The sequence below is a fragment of the Balaenoptera musculus genome, chromosome 7 (assembly GCF_009873245.2).
Source record: "Balaenoptera musculus isolate JJ_BM4_2016_0621 chromosome 7, mBalMus1.pri.v3, whole genome shotgun sequence".
NCBI classification, from domain to species: domain Eukaryota; kingdom Metazoa; phylum Chordata; class Mammalia; order Artiodactyla; family Balaenopteridae; genus Balaenoptera; species Balaenoptera musculus.
The window spans coordinates 58,389,861-58,402,991 of record NC_045791.1 but is presented as its reverse complement, the minus strand read 5'-3'; the positions used below and the strand labels follow the sequence as shown (position 1 = coordinate 58,402,991).

The 13,131-nt window shown below is 42.9% G+C and overlaps 1 protein-coding gene across 1 annotated transcript in view; it reads left to right on the top strand.

Annotated features, from left to right (window-relative positions):
- Nucleotides 1-13,131, top strand: part of PDE11A (phosphodiesterase 11A) — a 434,307-nt gene that overhangs the window by 352,783 nt on the left and 68,393 nt on the right. The window contains exon 13 of the mRNA XM_036858971.1: nucleotides 7,058-7,167. Coding sequence (XP_036714866.1) covers nucleotides 7,058-7,167 — 110 coding nt within the window. The remainder of the gene's footprint in view (nucleotides 1-7,057; nucleotides 7,168-13,131) is intronic.

The window sequence follows — 13,131 nt, the reverse complement described above, 5'->3', positions numbered from 1 at the left end:
TGTCCGTAGCACTCTTGGTAAGCAAATGAAATCTACTTCTATCTTAAAGCTTGAGAAAGTCCTCTGCCTAAAATCACTGCTTTGGAGCAAATTGAATAGGTTGGTATCCATCAGCCTGCCCCCAGGATTTACATGTTGAGAGGTGGCCATTCCATCTTGAAGCAAAAAAATAGATCCCCAAAAAAAGCACGCTGGACTTGCTGTAAATGCCTGTGAAGCCCAAACTTGCCGGCTTAATTCTCTTACTACTCTGATCCACTCTGATCCACTCAACTGGGATATGGGCTGAATTGGGAGGGTGATCGAGGCACCCTTCTCACAGAACCTTCCATCCTTGTTAGGAGATCTAAGTTTCACTGATAGACACCGCATGTGAAGGATGGCCTAGCACAGCTGGACCAGATATCAGCATTGTAATTTGGGATGTTCTTTAGAAGACCAACACACTTTGTATGTGGCATTTACAATGAAACCCTCAACGAGCATTCTTTGGCTACAGTAAATTTGATTTTAATAATATACCAAACAAAGGCCCCAGAGAGGGCCCCTGCAACACAGCATACCAGAAATTAAGAAACACCAGGAATTAAATGCTGCTTCTCTAAATGCTACCTTTCGGCCCCAAGCTCACATCATTTCTAAGGTATGAAGTCACGTTTAGATCAGTTGAGACATGATGACACGATTAGGGATATGGTGTGCAGATTCTTCTAGAGAAGGCACTTCCTTGAGAAACTATGTTCTTCCAAACTTCTTGGAATGGTCTGAGCAGTCCTCTTTGCTCTTCTAATCCAAGGAAAGAGAAAGATGAAGGGGAGAAGAAAGGCTCTACAAAAGCCCATCATGCTCTCTCTTAACCTCAGCCAATCCGTGGAAGGCTCCACTGCACTGCCCGCTGCCAGCATCCATGGAGGAGCATTTGGAGCCAAGGACCTTCTTCGGTTTGGAATTTCTGGGACCGTTAGGAATTTCCAGTACATCACTGGATTCCCTCCCTCTTAGTCCGCCATCTGCCAGATCTCAGAATCAACAGGATTATCCAGGAAATTCCTCGTCATTCAGTACCTCTGACAGCCAAGTTAAAAAGAAACGTGAAGGCAGAATTTCTGGCATCACTTTCTCAGATTCCCGCACCGTAGCTGCATACATGACAAGGGGCGTGCAGACCATGATGCACTGTCTCCAGAAACAAAGCAGGAGCTAGCCACTCTCACCATCACTTTCTGCCACAAATTGCAACCGATGTTGTGAGAGTTTCTCACTAGAAAAGGGTGCTCCGTGGCACTCTTCTGGTTGGCACAAGGCATGACCAGACTATATGCGCAACAAGGGCCAGATGCACCTGTCTTCCTTAGCTCTCTGTTCCAGCCTGCAATGGAGTAAATGCTGAATCAACATTTGCTCAATGAATAAATGAATGAATGGACACTTTTCAGGATGTCACTGTTTTATTCCAAGCTAGGACATGTTGATGAAACACGGGCTTATTTCTAAAACAAAAAAGAATTTACATACACACACACGTAATGTATATGTATTCTAATGAATAAACGTTCTTTATGGAAATTTTGGGCACAAAGGAAAAAATTTTAAGTCATCTGTGATCCCACTACTGGTAATATTTTGATGCACATCCTCACTGGTTTAAATTTTATGTTGACTAAGTGGTAGGAAACTACTGGGTAGTTTAAGAAACCCTTCGAATCAATCTTATTGTTTGGGTCCTTTGGCGTTCCAGTGATTATATGCTCTAATGGCTGGGAATAAGGTTATGCCAGTATACATTTAGCCCAGTGAAGGACTGTCACAGGAGACCTGCTCAGACGGTAGTCACAGGCTTTTCTGGAGAGGGTGACATGGGAACTAGCTCTATATGCCGTGGCTATCTCTTTACTTAGGTATATGGTATTCACTGCTTTACCATATACCTATATATTTCTGATATGGACCGTGGGGGAATACAGGTGAGAGGATAGAATAAAGTAGTGGTCAATAAAACCCATAATTATTGGATCAGGAGCAGCAAATATATCATTTTATTTGAAAATAAAAATAAAATAGAATTAAGCATAGGAGAAACACATTAAAATATACTTCCTGCTGCCACTCTGTTCTCTTTTGAAAGTATATTTTCTTCAGCAGGCAGTTGACTTTTTCTCCTCAGTGTGTGTTAGGTGTAGGTCAGAATGGATAGGACTAGAAAGAAGATGAATGAAGGTAGGGAGGGGCAAATGGGCACTTGGTGGCAGGTGGATACTTTTCGGGCCTGACAATTCTCAGAAACCACTTACCAGGCAGCTTTAAGTCACAGTCAAGAGATAGGTGCTGCTTCAGTAACTCAGGTACCACAGTCAAGAGAGGTAAATATGTTTCGTGTGACGGTGTGTGTGCTGTGCTTCAGGGATTCTTTATTCCGAGGATCCAGAGGTGGGCTCCATGTTCTTTGAACACCATAAAATCATAGCGTAATTTCAGGGAAGAAGGTCCATGGCTTTTATTAAACTCTCAAAACTATCCGTGATACAAATAGTTTAAGAGCTAGATGCTGGGTTTCTAAGAAGGGACAGGGGTAGTGGGGGTGGCAGGAGTGGCTGCATAGAACCTTACAGGAAAATATAGTCCATCATATTATACAATGCGTGATAACTGGTGGCTTAACAATGATTCAGGGTTTTGAACGTGAGTCTATTAGATGGCATTCGATTTTATCTTCCAATTAAATTTCTAGTTGAATTACCTTATTTTGACATTATCCCACGTCTATTCTTACTGTTCTAATTCATCAGCTAGTTCTAAACAGTAGCATTTTCACAGGCAACAATCTCTCTAAATTTCAGTGCATTTTCATTGTGTTTACAACACTGATTTCCAGAGTATCGTGGATAATTATTTCATACTTGAGGGACTTTTAGGATTTACTTAGTAGTAGCAAGATCCAAACCCAACGAAACTGACTTACCCTTTCAAGGTGACAGAAATGACAGAGAAAGACATTTATATCCCCTCATCCTTTCAAAAATTATCCCAAAACAACAAGGAGAACAAGAAATGGACACAAATTCCACTTTTCATGGAGGGAGGATGCTTCGTAGATTAACAAAGAAAAGGAAGGTCCAACCCAAGTGCCTTCAGGGTGAGAGGGTGGATGAAGGGGTACACATGAGAAACAATGTCCCCCCAGGAGCTGTCAAAGCACAAGAACCAGAGGCATCAGATACCACAAACATGGGGCGAGCGGGAGTGAGGGGGTAATGGAAACACTGAGTCCCCAAGTCTCCATGTAGTCAGAGAACTACTCTTCCCCCATCTATTCAGGAAGCCAGAGTATTTTCCAGAGAAACTGAACCCAAGACTTGGGGACACCAGTACAAGAAAAGTTAGCGTGAGGTGCACTTTGAAAGTAAGAGAATGAAGTGAAAGTCTACATCCTCAAAGGTGAGAAGCTACATACTCTTTTCTCAGGATGCCAACACCTGTGTTCACGCCATTACCAAGCACGAGATTGGAAAGTCCAGAGAAAGTGAGTTTAGATACTGCCACATGGGGACCTGCAGCAGGACCAGCTGGCCGTCTGCTAACCCTGGGGTGAGGTTAGCCATCTACAGACACCATCCCCAGGTGCGCGTGTGTGGCGAGCGTAGCAGTGCTCTACTCTTCCGTGAGTAAGTAGACTACCAAGGATACCAGGCATTTGAGGAAACCACCAAATACAGAGACAAGGAGTTCAGAGGAAACAGACAATTCAGGGAACGGAAGAGAATTTCAAAGGAATTATAATTAATATCTTCAAAAGAAGAGACCATAGTGCATCCATGAGAGAAGAATAGCATGCTATTAGAAAAGGAGCAGCAGACAAGAAAATGCTTATAAATTTAAAATATTATTACTCCTGGAAAGTAAGGGGAGAAAAGTCAATATGGGCAATGGGAAAGAAGAGACAAGAAAATAAGGAAATTGTACCACAATGTTCATTGCAGCTCTATTTACAATAGCCAGGACATGGAAGCAACCTAAGTGTCCATCGACAGATGAATGGATAAAGAAGATGTGGCGCATATATACAATGGAATATTACTCAGCCATAAAAAGAAACAAAATTGAGTTATTTGTAGTGAGGTGGATGGACCTAGAGTCTGTCATACAGAGTGAAGTAAGTCAGAAAGAGAAAAACAAATACCATATGCTAACACATGTATATGGAATCTAAAAAAAAAAAAAATGGTTCTGAAGAACCTAGGGGCAGGACAGGAATAAAGACACAGACATAGAGAATGGACTTGAGGACACAGGGAGGGGGAAGAGTAAGCTGCGACGAAGTGAGAGAGTGGCATGGACATATATATACACTACCAAATGTAAAACAGATAGCTAGTGGGAAGCAGCCGCATAGCACAGGGAGATCAGCTCAGTGCTTTGTGACCACCTAGAGAGGTGGGATAGGGAGGGTGGGAGGGAGACCCAAGAGGGAGAAGATATGGGGATATATGTATATGCATAGCTTATTCACTTTGTTATACAGCAGAAACTAACACACCATTGTAAAGCAATTATACTCCAATAAAGATGTTTAAAAAAAAAAATAGGAAAAGAAAATAAGGAAATCAATACAAGAAGTCCAATGTCCAACCAATTGGAGTGCCATTCAAATAGGACAGAAAAAATAGTGAAGTAGAAATTACTAAGGGAAAAAAAAGATTACAAGAACATTATACTGAAGACAATGAGCCTTCAGATTGAAAGGGTTTATCAAGCAATGATGGGGAAAAAAGTCCCAAACCAAAGCAGATTTTTGTGCAACTGGCAAACCCCAGGCATAGAGAGAGGATTCTAAAAGAGAGAAAATCAAGTACCATTCAAAGGATTAGGAATAAGAATGATTTATACTTTTTTAAAAGCAACTTTGGAAGTTAGGAAACATTAGAGCAGTCCTTCGAAATTCTGAGTGAAAATGTTGCAACCCAGAACTGTTAGGCAAGCCAACAACTGAGTAGAAGAATAGATTAAAGACATTTCAGTCATGCAAAGCCTCAAAAACATCAACTTCTTCAATGTAAAAGAAATATTAACACCCTTTCTCATGAAGCCACTGGCAGATGTGTTCCCGCAAACTGAGAGAGAAAAACAAGGAAAGAGAAAGATGTGGGATGCAGGAGATAAGAGACCAACCCCAGGAGGGGGAAGCTGGCAGCAGACAGAGAATCCAGACCAAAGAACAGCAGCAGGCCAAAGCAGGTAATCCCTGGGACAGGAAGGGATCTAATAAAATGTGTGACTGGAGAGTTGTACAGATGTGAGTCGACTTAGATGTTCAAAGAAATCTTAACTCCAGGAAATGAAAACATTTACATAACAAAGGAAACAATAATTGGATACCTAACTGGCTCTGCAGCGAATAATATTTAGAGTGACAATCAGGTAGGCACTGTCTGAGACCCAGGGCACATAAGTTTCTTTGTGCCTCAGTTACCTCATCTGAACTGGTGGATAATAAAATTCCTACATCACAGGTCTGTTATGAGAACTAAGTAAGTTAAACGGTTGTAATTCTCTTAGGACAGTGTTGGGCACACAGGAAGGATGAATAACCAAGTGCTAATAATATGTGTCTACTATACAGAAATATGGAGGAAAATACCTACCAAATTAGATAAAAAAGGAAACTGAAGGTGGTTGCCTTTGGGAATCAGGATAGGGGAAGGATGAGGGACCATTGTTTTTGGTTCTAAGTCTCTTACTACAACTTGAATTTTTAAAAACTATTACAGGTAATGTCTTAAATAGAATAAAATTAACTTAAAGCCAACAGCCAGCTCCAAATTTTAAAATGAAGGGCACACACAGCTTTAATATGGGCTACTTTATCCTCCCCAGATAACTTATTAACATTCCCATTTGCTATGCAAATGAAATTATACATATTTCTAAGTGTATCAGTGGGCCCAACTCAATCTTTTAAAATAAAATTGTCAACACAGAAACTTTATTATTCAGTTATTTCTGCAATAAAAACATAATTAACTAAAAAACAAAGTGTTCATTGCTGTAAGAGAAGTGTCTTAGGATCCTAGCTAGTGATGTTAGATGTGGAGAAAAAACACGCATGCAAAGGGAAGCAATTTGAACTCTACCTTTCCCCTCCTCCTGCCCTCTGATAAAGATTTTAATAAGTAATGAAATGGGAGACTTACAAAGTAAAAGGGGGAGACATAAAGGCCTTAGATCAAGAAAATACATAGACCTGCTTTTCCATAAATTCACTTTCTCTTCTAAACTAATGAAAGGACAGCAGGAACCAGAGAACCATTTTGGCTCCTGATTATGTAATTACATCACACTGCCCCCCAGAGATATTACACCACACCCATGCATTTCACGAGCAAGCTACCAGAGGGTAATAGAAGAAGAATTCCATGTAATGGATACTCCACCTGATCCTCATCCTGGGTTGCCTAATCCCCTGCCAAATTCTAGTTTTCAAGACACTCACTGCCTTGCTATCCGTATAAATTTCATCTGTCCTCCAAGCTAATATGAATTAAGATTTTTACAAGATAACTGCTAAAATATCATCATGTAACAGTTTGAGTACTTCTAAGCTGCTTCTTTTAATATATATATGTTTTAAAGGGGGGTTTTCTTTTGCCTGCTTTCATTTGAATGGCAGCTGGTGGATATAGCATTCAGTTCTAAATTCACAGCCCCTTCTCTCCCCTACCCCTAGACGCTCATCATTTTGAAATGTCGAATCACAAAACACATTTTGCTCTGGGCCTTTGCCAAACTGTCACTGTATCTGGACAGCACAGCCTCTTCTCCAAAAAGGGAACAAAATAATCTGAACTCTGTCCTGGTGTGCCAGCCAGTGAAGCTAATTCATCACCTTGGGGACCCTGGGCTGTGCAACTGACCACCCAACTCACTGGTCGCGGGGGTGGCAGTTAATCATTCCCTTGAATGACGTGGGTATGAAAACAGAGCTGATGGCTGCTCAGCAGACGAGCCTTATCCGTCCTGCCTGCCCTGAGCAGTGACTGCTGCCGTTTTCCCATCTTCCCAGACCGCCGGGTTTCAAGAGATTCTGACCGAGGTGGAAATTTTAGCCGTGATTGTGGGATGCCTGTGTCATGACCTCGACCACAGGGGAACCAACAATGCCTTCCAAGCTAAGTAAGTGTTCTAATTGTTGTTATTTTAATGCATTTGCCTTTCTGTTCGGAGGCAAAGGTGACGAGTGCTAAAGAGTAAAGCATTAATTTCTGGCATCCGAGGCCAAGGCCACGCAGGCTTGGGTGCCTGTGTCAACAGGGCTCATCCATCTTTATAATTCCTTATTCTTCTTTTAATTGCAAATTTGCCCTTCATGTCATGCTTGTTGATTTGGTCTGTCTCTGCTGACCTCAGTCAGATAACAAAGCTCAGATTTTAGAGGGTCTATTTTTTTTTATTCTCCCAGAATGTCTGCCTTCATGGCATTATAAGTTTCTTGGATTTGCTACTCTTGAAAGCTGGGTTTGAGACTATTAAAATAAAAGTGGAAATTTTATGAAGCAAAAGATCTCTTCCTTCCTCAATAGAATTTCTTCCAGGTTCTTTTGATGTTGGGTATGTAGAAACTGCAGTGAAATAGAGTGACATAGAAGGCAGAGGGTCCCCGGTCCTGCCAGGCCTCGTCGTACAGAATGGTGGGAAGCAAACAAAGGAATTCCACCAATACAGGTGATGTGAGGCACGTAATGCTCATGGACAAAATAATCTGTCGCTAAGCAAGTAGGACTGGTCCAGATAGCCATTGCTTGGTGGCTCACAATGTGGCCAAGGCCACAGAACTTACGGGTGCTGGAGATAAGACCAAAACCCAGGTCTCCTGGCTCTCACATTGAGGTTACAGTTTAATGTGCTTTTTACTACCTGTCTGCAAACAAAGTGATATGAGACTTCAGAGGCTAGGGAAAAACGTCTGGGGATGGAGGGACTAAGGAAGGCTTCAACAAAGAGGTAAGATCAGCTGTCAGATGACCAATTTCCAAGCCTGTGGAGCAGGTCTGCCTCTATAATCTGAAACCCCAGCAGCCCACTGTGTGTCAACAGGTACCTTTCAGCTCGTCACTTGTTTTGTTCCCCAAAACACCTACCTACTGAGGCCTTGGGGTCCTGGGCCCTTCTATTTGCTCCTGATCTCGCAGATGAATATTGATTTTGTGTCCCTCTATCTGCCTTGAATGCAGTAGCCCATCACTTCAACCTGCTCTTCTCCATGTCCTATAATTTCTTGACCCTCTTACCTTTCTGTGACAGTCACTCTGCAAAAACTCAGCCCTGGCTCAATCTAGCAATTTAATTTCTTGCTCTTCTGTCTAGACTTTTAAAGGCTTTGGGAGAAAGTGTCACAGTTGTGAGTTTAGGGCATACCCAATATATATTCTCCCAACTCGCTAGGTGCTCAGTACTCCCCACCAATCTTTCTGGGTCCCTAGCCAGTTCCGTCCCCCACTGTTGTCAGCAGTTATAGATACCAAATGTTCTCTCTTCCTAAACCACCTCCTGTTCTACCCCCCTCCCCCACGCCACTCAGCAGATCACCTTGCTTCCTCCTTCACTGAGAAAATTGAAGCCATCAATCGAGAACTCCCTCAATTTCCTCCCCTGCCATGAACAAACTTATCTGTCTGGCCCCATCCTTTCCTCCTTCCCTCCTATCTCAGTGAAAGGGCTGTCCTTCCTCATATGTGAGGCTAATCCTTCCACCTCGGCCTTGGATCCCTTCTCCCTCCCTCCTCCGGGACCTTGCTCCATCAATCTTCCTTTCTCTACCCTGTATCTTCCTTCCCCTGTCTACTGGCTCTCAGCATCCTATCAATATGAACAGTTGTCCCCCATCTTGAAAAACCCCACCTCCATCCCGCTTCTCCCTCAAGCTTCTGCTCTATTTCTCTTCCTTCCTTTGCAGCCAGTCTTCTTGGAAAGTTGTCTGTTCCTCGTCTTCACTTCCCTCCCACATGGCTTCCAGTTCTGCCCACCAGGGGAGCGGCCCTCAGTAATGCCACCAATGAACAACCTCTTGTCCCAAAGCTGTTGGACACTATTACTGTCCTTCTTTCTTGACCCTTCTTGCCATGAGACACATTTTGCCACTAGAGCTCCTCCTCCTTCCTAGAGCTCTCTCTCTTCCTCTGTCTGGGAGAGGAACACCTTCCAACCACCTTTCTAGTCTTTCTTCTCAGTTTGCTGCAAGGCCTCTCTCCTCCTGCCCCAGGCTTCGCTGGGCGTGTTCTCTCCTGTTCTGCTCCACGTTAGCCTTCTCGCTGGACCTCCACCCACCTGCTGCCCAGCCCCAAGCCCATATCTTTGGACCATAATTCTCTGCTTATCTCCACACACTTATTCCAGCTGCTTGAGGAGCACCTCCTATTTGAAGTCCCACAGTCACCCCAATCCCAGTCTCTCCCTTTTTCTCTTACTCTCTATCCCAGTGAATGGCACCACCAGAAATCCGCAAGTCACCCAGATTCCCTCCTTAGCGCCCCCCAAAGTCGACATCTCTGCATTCTTAAAGTAACCACTGCTTCTTTTGCATCCCTCCTGGATTGCTACAACCAACAGCCTAACTCTTCTCCTCCAGTCTTTCCCCCTTGGCGCTCCAGAATGCTCTTTATAATTCACAGAGCTGATCAGATCACTCCCCTGCTTAAAAGACGTTCACTGGCCTCTTGTAACTTTCAGGATCATGTTCAGATTCCTTAGTTTAGCCCTTAAGGCCCTTTTCAATCAGGCTCCTGCCCATTCCTCTGGCCCAGCAGTCACTCCTGCCATCCCACCCCCACCCAGGCATCCAGGTTCCAGACACAAGGGGCTACTTAAAGTGCTCTATGGGGTCCAGCTAGTTCCCTTCTCTCTGCTCCCAGTCGGCAGTTCCCCTGCCCAGAATGCCCTTCCTCTTCTTCTTTCCCCCAAACTCCTCTAAAAGCACCACCCCCAAGGTTCTATCTCTGATGTACCTTCCCCTTGTCAATTTTCTGTGCCCACATCATGCCCTGGCTATGCTTTTCCAAAAGTGTGTATCTCACACCATGTTAGTTGCTGATTTACCGGTGTGTCTCCCCTCTTCTTGAGTCCCTGTGATGTGTACAAGTACCAGGAGCATAATAAACCCACAAGGAATGTTTGCTGAGTGAATGAATGAATGACAAATGCATGAATGGATGACGTTTTAACTATTTTAATATTGCTTTTCAACAAAGTTTCCTGATTTCTTCAACAAGTGCAACCTTTCATAAGATTATTATAAAACACAGTTTTTACACACAACAGTTTGATGTTGTACTAAAAACAATAGTGTCCCTGGGGCCTACTGAAGGGTAAACTGTGCACACTTTCATTATAGGGTCTGACGATTTTTTAGGTTTGAGCCCCTGTGCCTGCATTTCATTGCTATTATTATTTTAGGATACCTCTCTCTGAGGCCAATGGCATCATTGTCACTGTGTCTTCCTCGAGCAGCCTCCCTCCATTCTGCCACTTATGCATAAAGAATTGTATCTATAAAACAAGAGTGAGCACCTTGTGGGTTCTTTTAAGAGTCAAGTGCACAATATATGTACCCAGATAACAACAGCCCCCGGCCTGGAGACAGCCTCTGTGTCACACTGAGAGAGCCAGCCCTCCTTGCTAGTCGACCTCTTAGCTCTTTGGACCAAGAGTACACATCTAATCCAAACCCAGCTAATCATATTTTATCTCCCAGGAATTTGGACTTGGATTACCATGATATTGACTCAGGTAGCTGTTGAGGTCTAAGCTGCACATAGACTTGGAAGCTGAGGCTGCCATTTGGGGAAAGCTGTGATGACCACGTCCCAAGTGGATAAAAGAAACAAGAAAGCAAATCTGCAGGGAGGAGAGAAGAAGAAAGCCAACATTCAGAGAGAAGCAGAGATTATACTATCCTAGAGAAAGACAGAGGAAAAGCAGACTTGATCCCCGGTTTTCCATATCCCTACTCCTGTTTCCGAGAGACCCAGCCGTACTTGTGACAATGGGCCTTACTCAGAGCTCCTGGCATCATTTAGTCAACGGGTTTCTGTTTTGTTTTATTTTTGTTTTTTAGTGAAGCTGGTTCTAATTCATTTCTGTTCTTTGCAATGGATGGTCCCTGAGACAATAAGAACTACAGTTTGTTTGTTGTTTACTATCTCATGTGCTCATCAACTTCCTTGTATGTAGATATTTTTGTCTCCATTTTACAGATGGAACTGGGCCTCAGGAAAGTAAGTAACTTGCCCAAATTCATACATCCAGCATGTGGCAGAGTGGTGTTTGGACCTGGGCTATCTGACTCCAAAAACCATTCTTTAACCACTTTATTCTACTCTCTTTCATGACTTTGTGATATTTATTTTAGCCCTTTGAGCTTCCAGTTTATTGGCGGACTTGCCATATATGTGAACTCTGGAAAACTAAGATATATTTTGACATCCAAAAAATCAAGATGTGGAGCCAAAAAAATCATAGAACACAACTAGACCTTGGTAGTCATATTTTTCAGTGCCTTAATTTTTAGAAATTGGAAACTGAGGTCCCCAAATTTCAAGTGACTTGTATTATAATGAACAGCTTTCACACATATGAGGTAGATATTAAGTCTCTGATACCAGAATTCAAAATTTTTTTTGCATCCTCATACCACATGATCAAATCTACCTGTTCCAAGATGGTCTGACGTGTTTCCTCACAATGATCGATCTTGTACACAAGTTACCAGCTCATGGGATGTCCATCAGCCCTGCCTCTTAACTGACAGAGTCACTTTTTTTTTTTTAATTCTTTATTTTATTTGTTTATTTTTGGCTGTGTTGGGTCTTCGTTTCTGTGTGAGGGCTTTCTCCAGTTGCGGCAAGTGGGGGCCACTCTTAATCGCGGTGCGCGGGCCTCTCACTATCGCGGCCTCTCTTGTTGTGGAGCACAGGCTCCAGACGTGCAGGCTCAGTAGTTGTGGCTCACGGGCCTAGTTGCTCCACGGCATGTGGGATCTTCCCAGACCAGGGCTCGAACCCGTGTCCCCTGCATTAGCAGGCAGATTCTCAACCACCGCGCCACCAGGGAAGCCCGACAGAGTCACTTTTGAACTTAGAACACCAAAGCCCACCACCATGCAACCTCAGTTAAATTTTTTTTCAATAAATGCTGAAAGAGACCTTTTTACATCATGATGAAGGAACTACCTTTTTATTGATTAGAATAAGATTTATTCAGCAAGTGCGCCATTGTTTAGGAAAATCCCTAGAAAGAAATCTATATCCTTATTTCCTTATTTACTCCCCATTAATTGAGTGCTTTCTAAGTGCGAAGCACTGTGCCAGGCATTGTGTGGGAAGTATAATAGTCCCTTTCCTTAAAGTACTCAGTCTAACTCCAACCTTTCAAGTGATTTGGAAATGGGATTTAAATGCACCAATTATTATGTGGCAAAGCATATGCTACCTTTTTTCCTATATAAGGCTATAAAGAAACAAGAGACATTTAGCAAGAGACAAATTACTATATAAAATGCAAAATGCCTCTACAATAAAAAGTTGTGATTTTAGTTATAGCACAGTATGATTTATTCTCTTAGCCTTTCTGATAAGTGAACCTTTGCATTTTCATGCTTTATTCTTAATTTTAAAGTATTGGAGTGCGTGCAGTGAATGATCGATAGGTAGACATGGCAGCGATCCCACAGTGCTTTGAAATTACTCTGTTAACACCGCTCTCCTGTTTTCTCCGGGGACAGCGTTTCCCACTCAGCGCCCTCCCTATTACAGCTGCCCCTGATGATTAAATATCAGTACCGAGCAGCTTTGTAGTATATTCTCCTAGGAGACTTCTTCTATTCATTTCTAGCATAATCTCTTATACTCATTTCTTGGGAATGAAAACCCATCTTGTCGCTTTCAGCCAGGTCCCAGAAGTGAAATACGGGGGCGCATTAATCTGCCATGACAGCCTAATCCCATTCCTCGCCACCTCCCAACAATTCTCAATTTCCTAATTACCTTTCATGGTTTTCCTTCTGAAAGTTTCCTGTCTTTTCTGAAAGCCATGGCAGCACACTTCCATTGTCTCTTTTTCAACGAATATGCATATCTAGGGAAG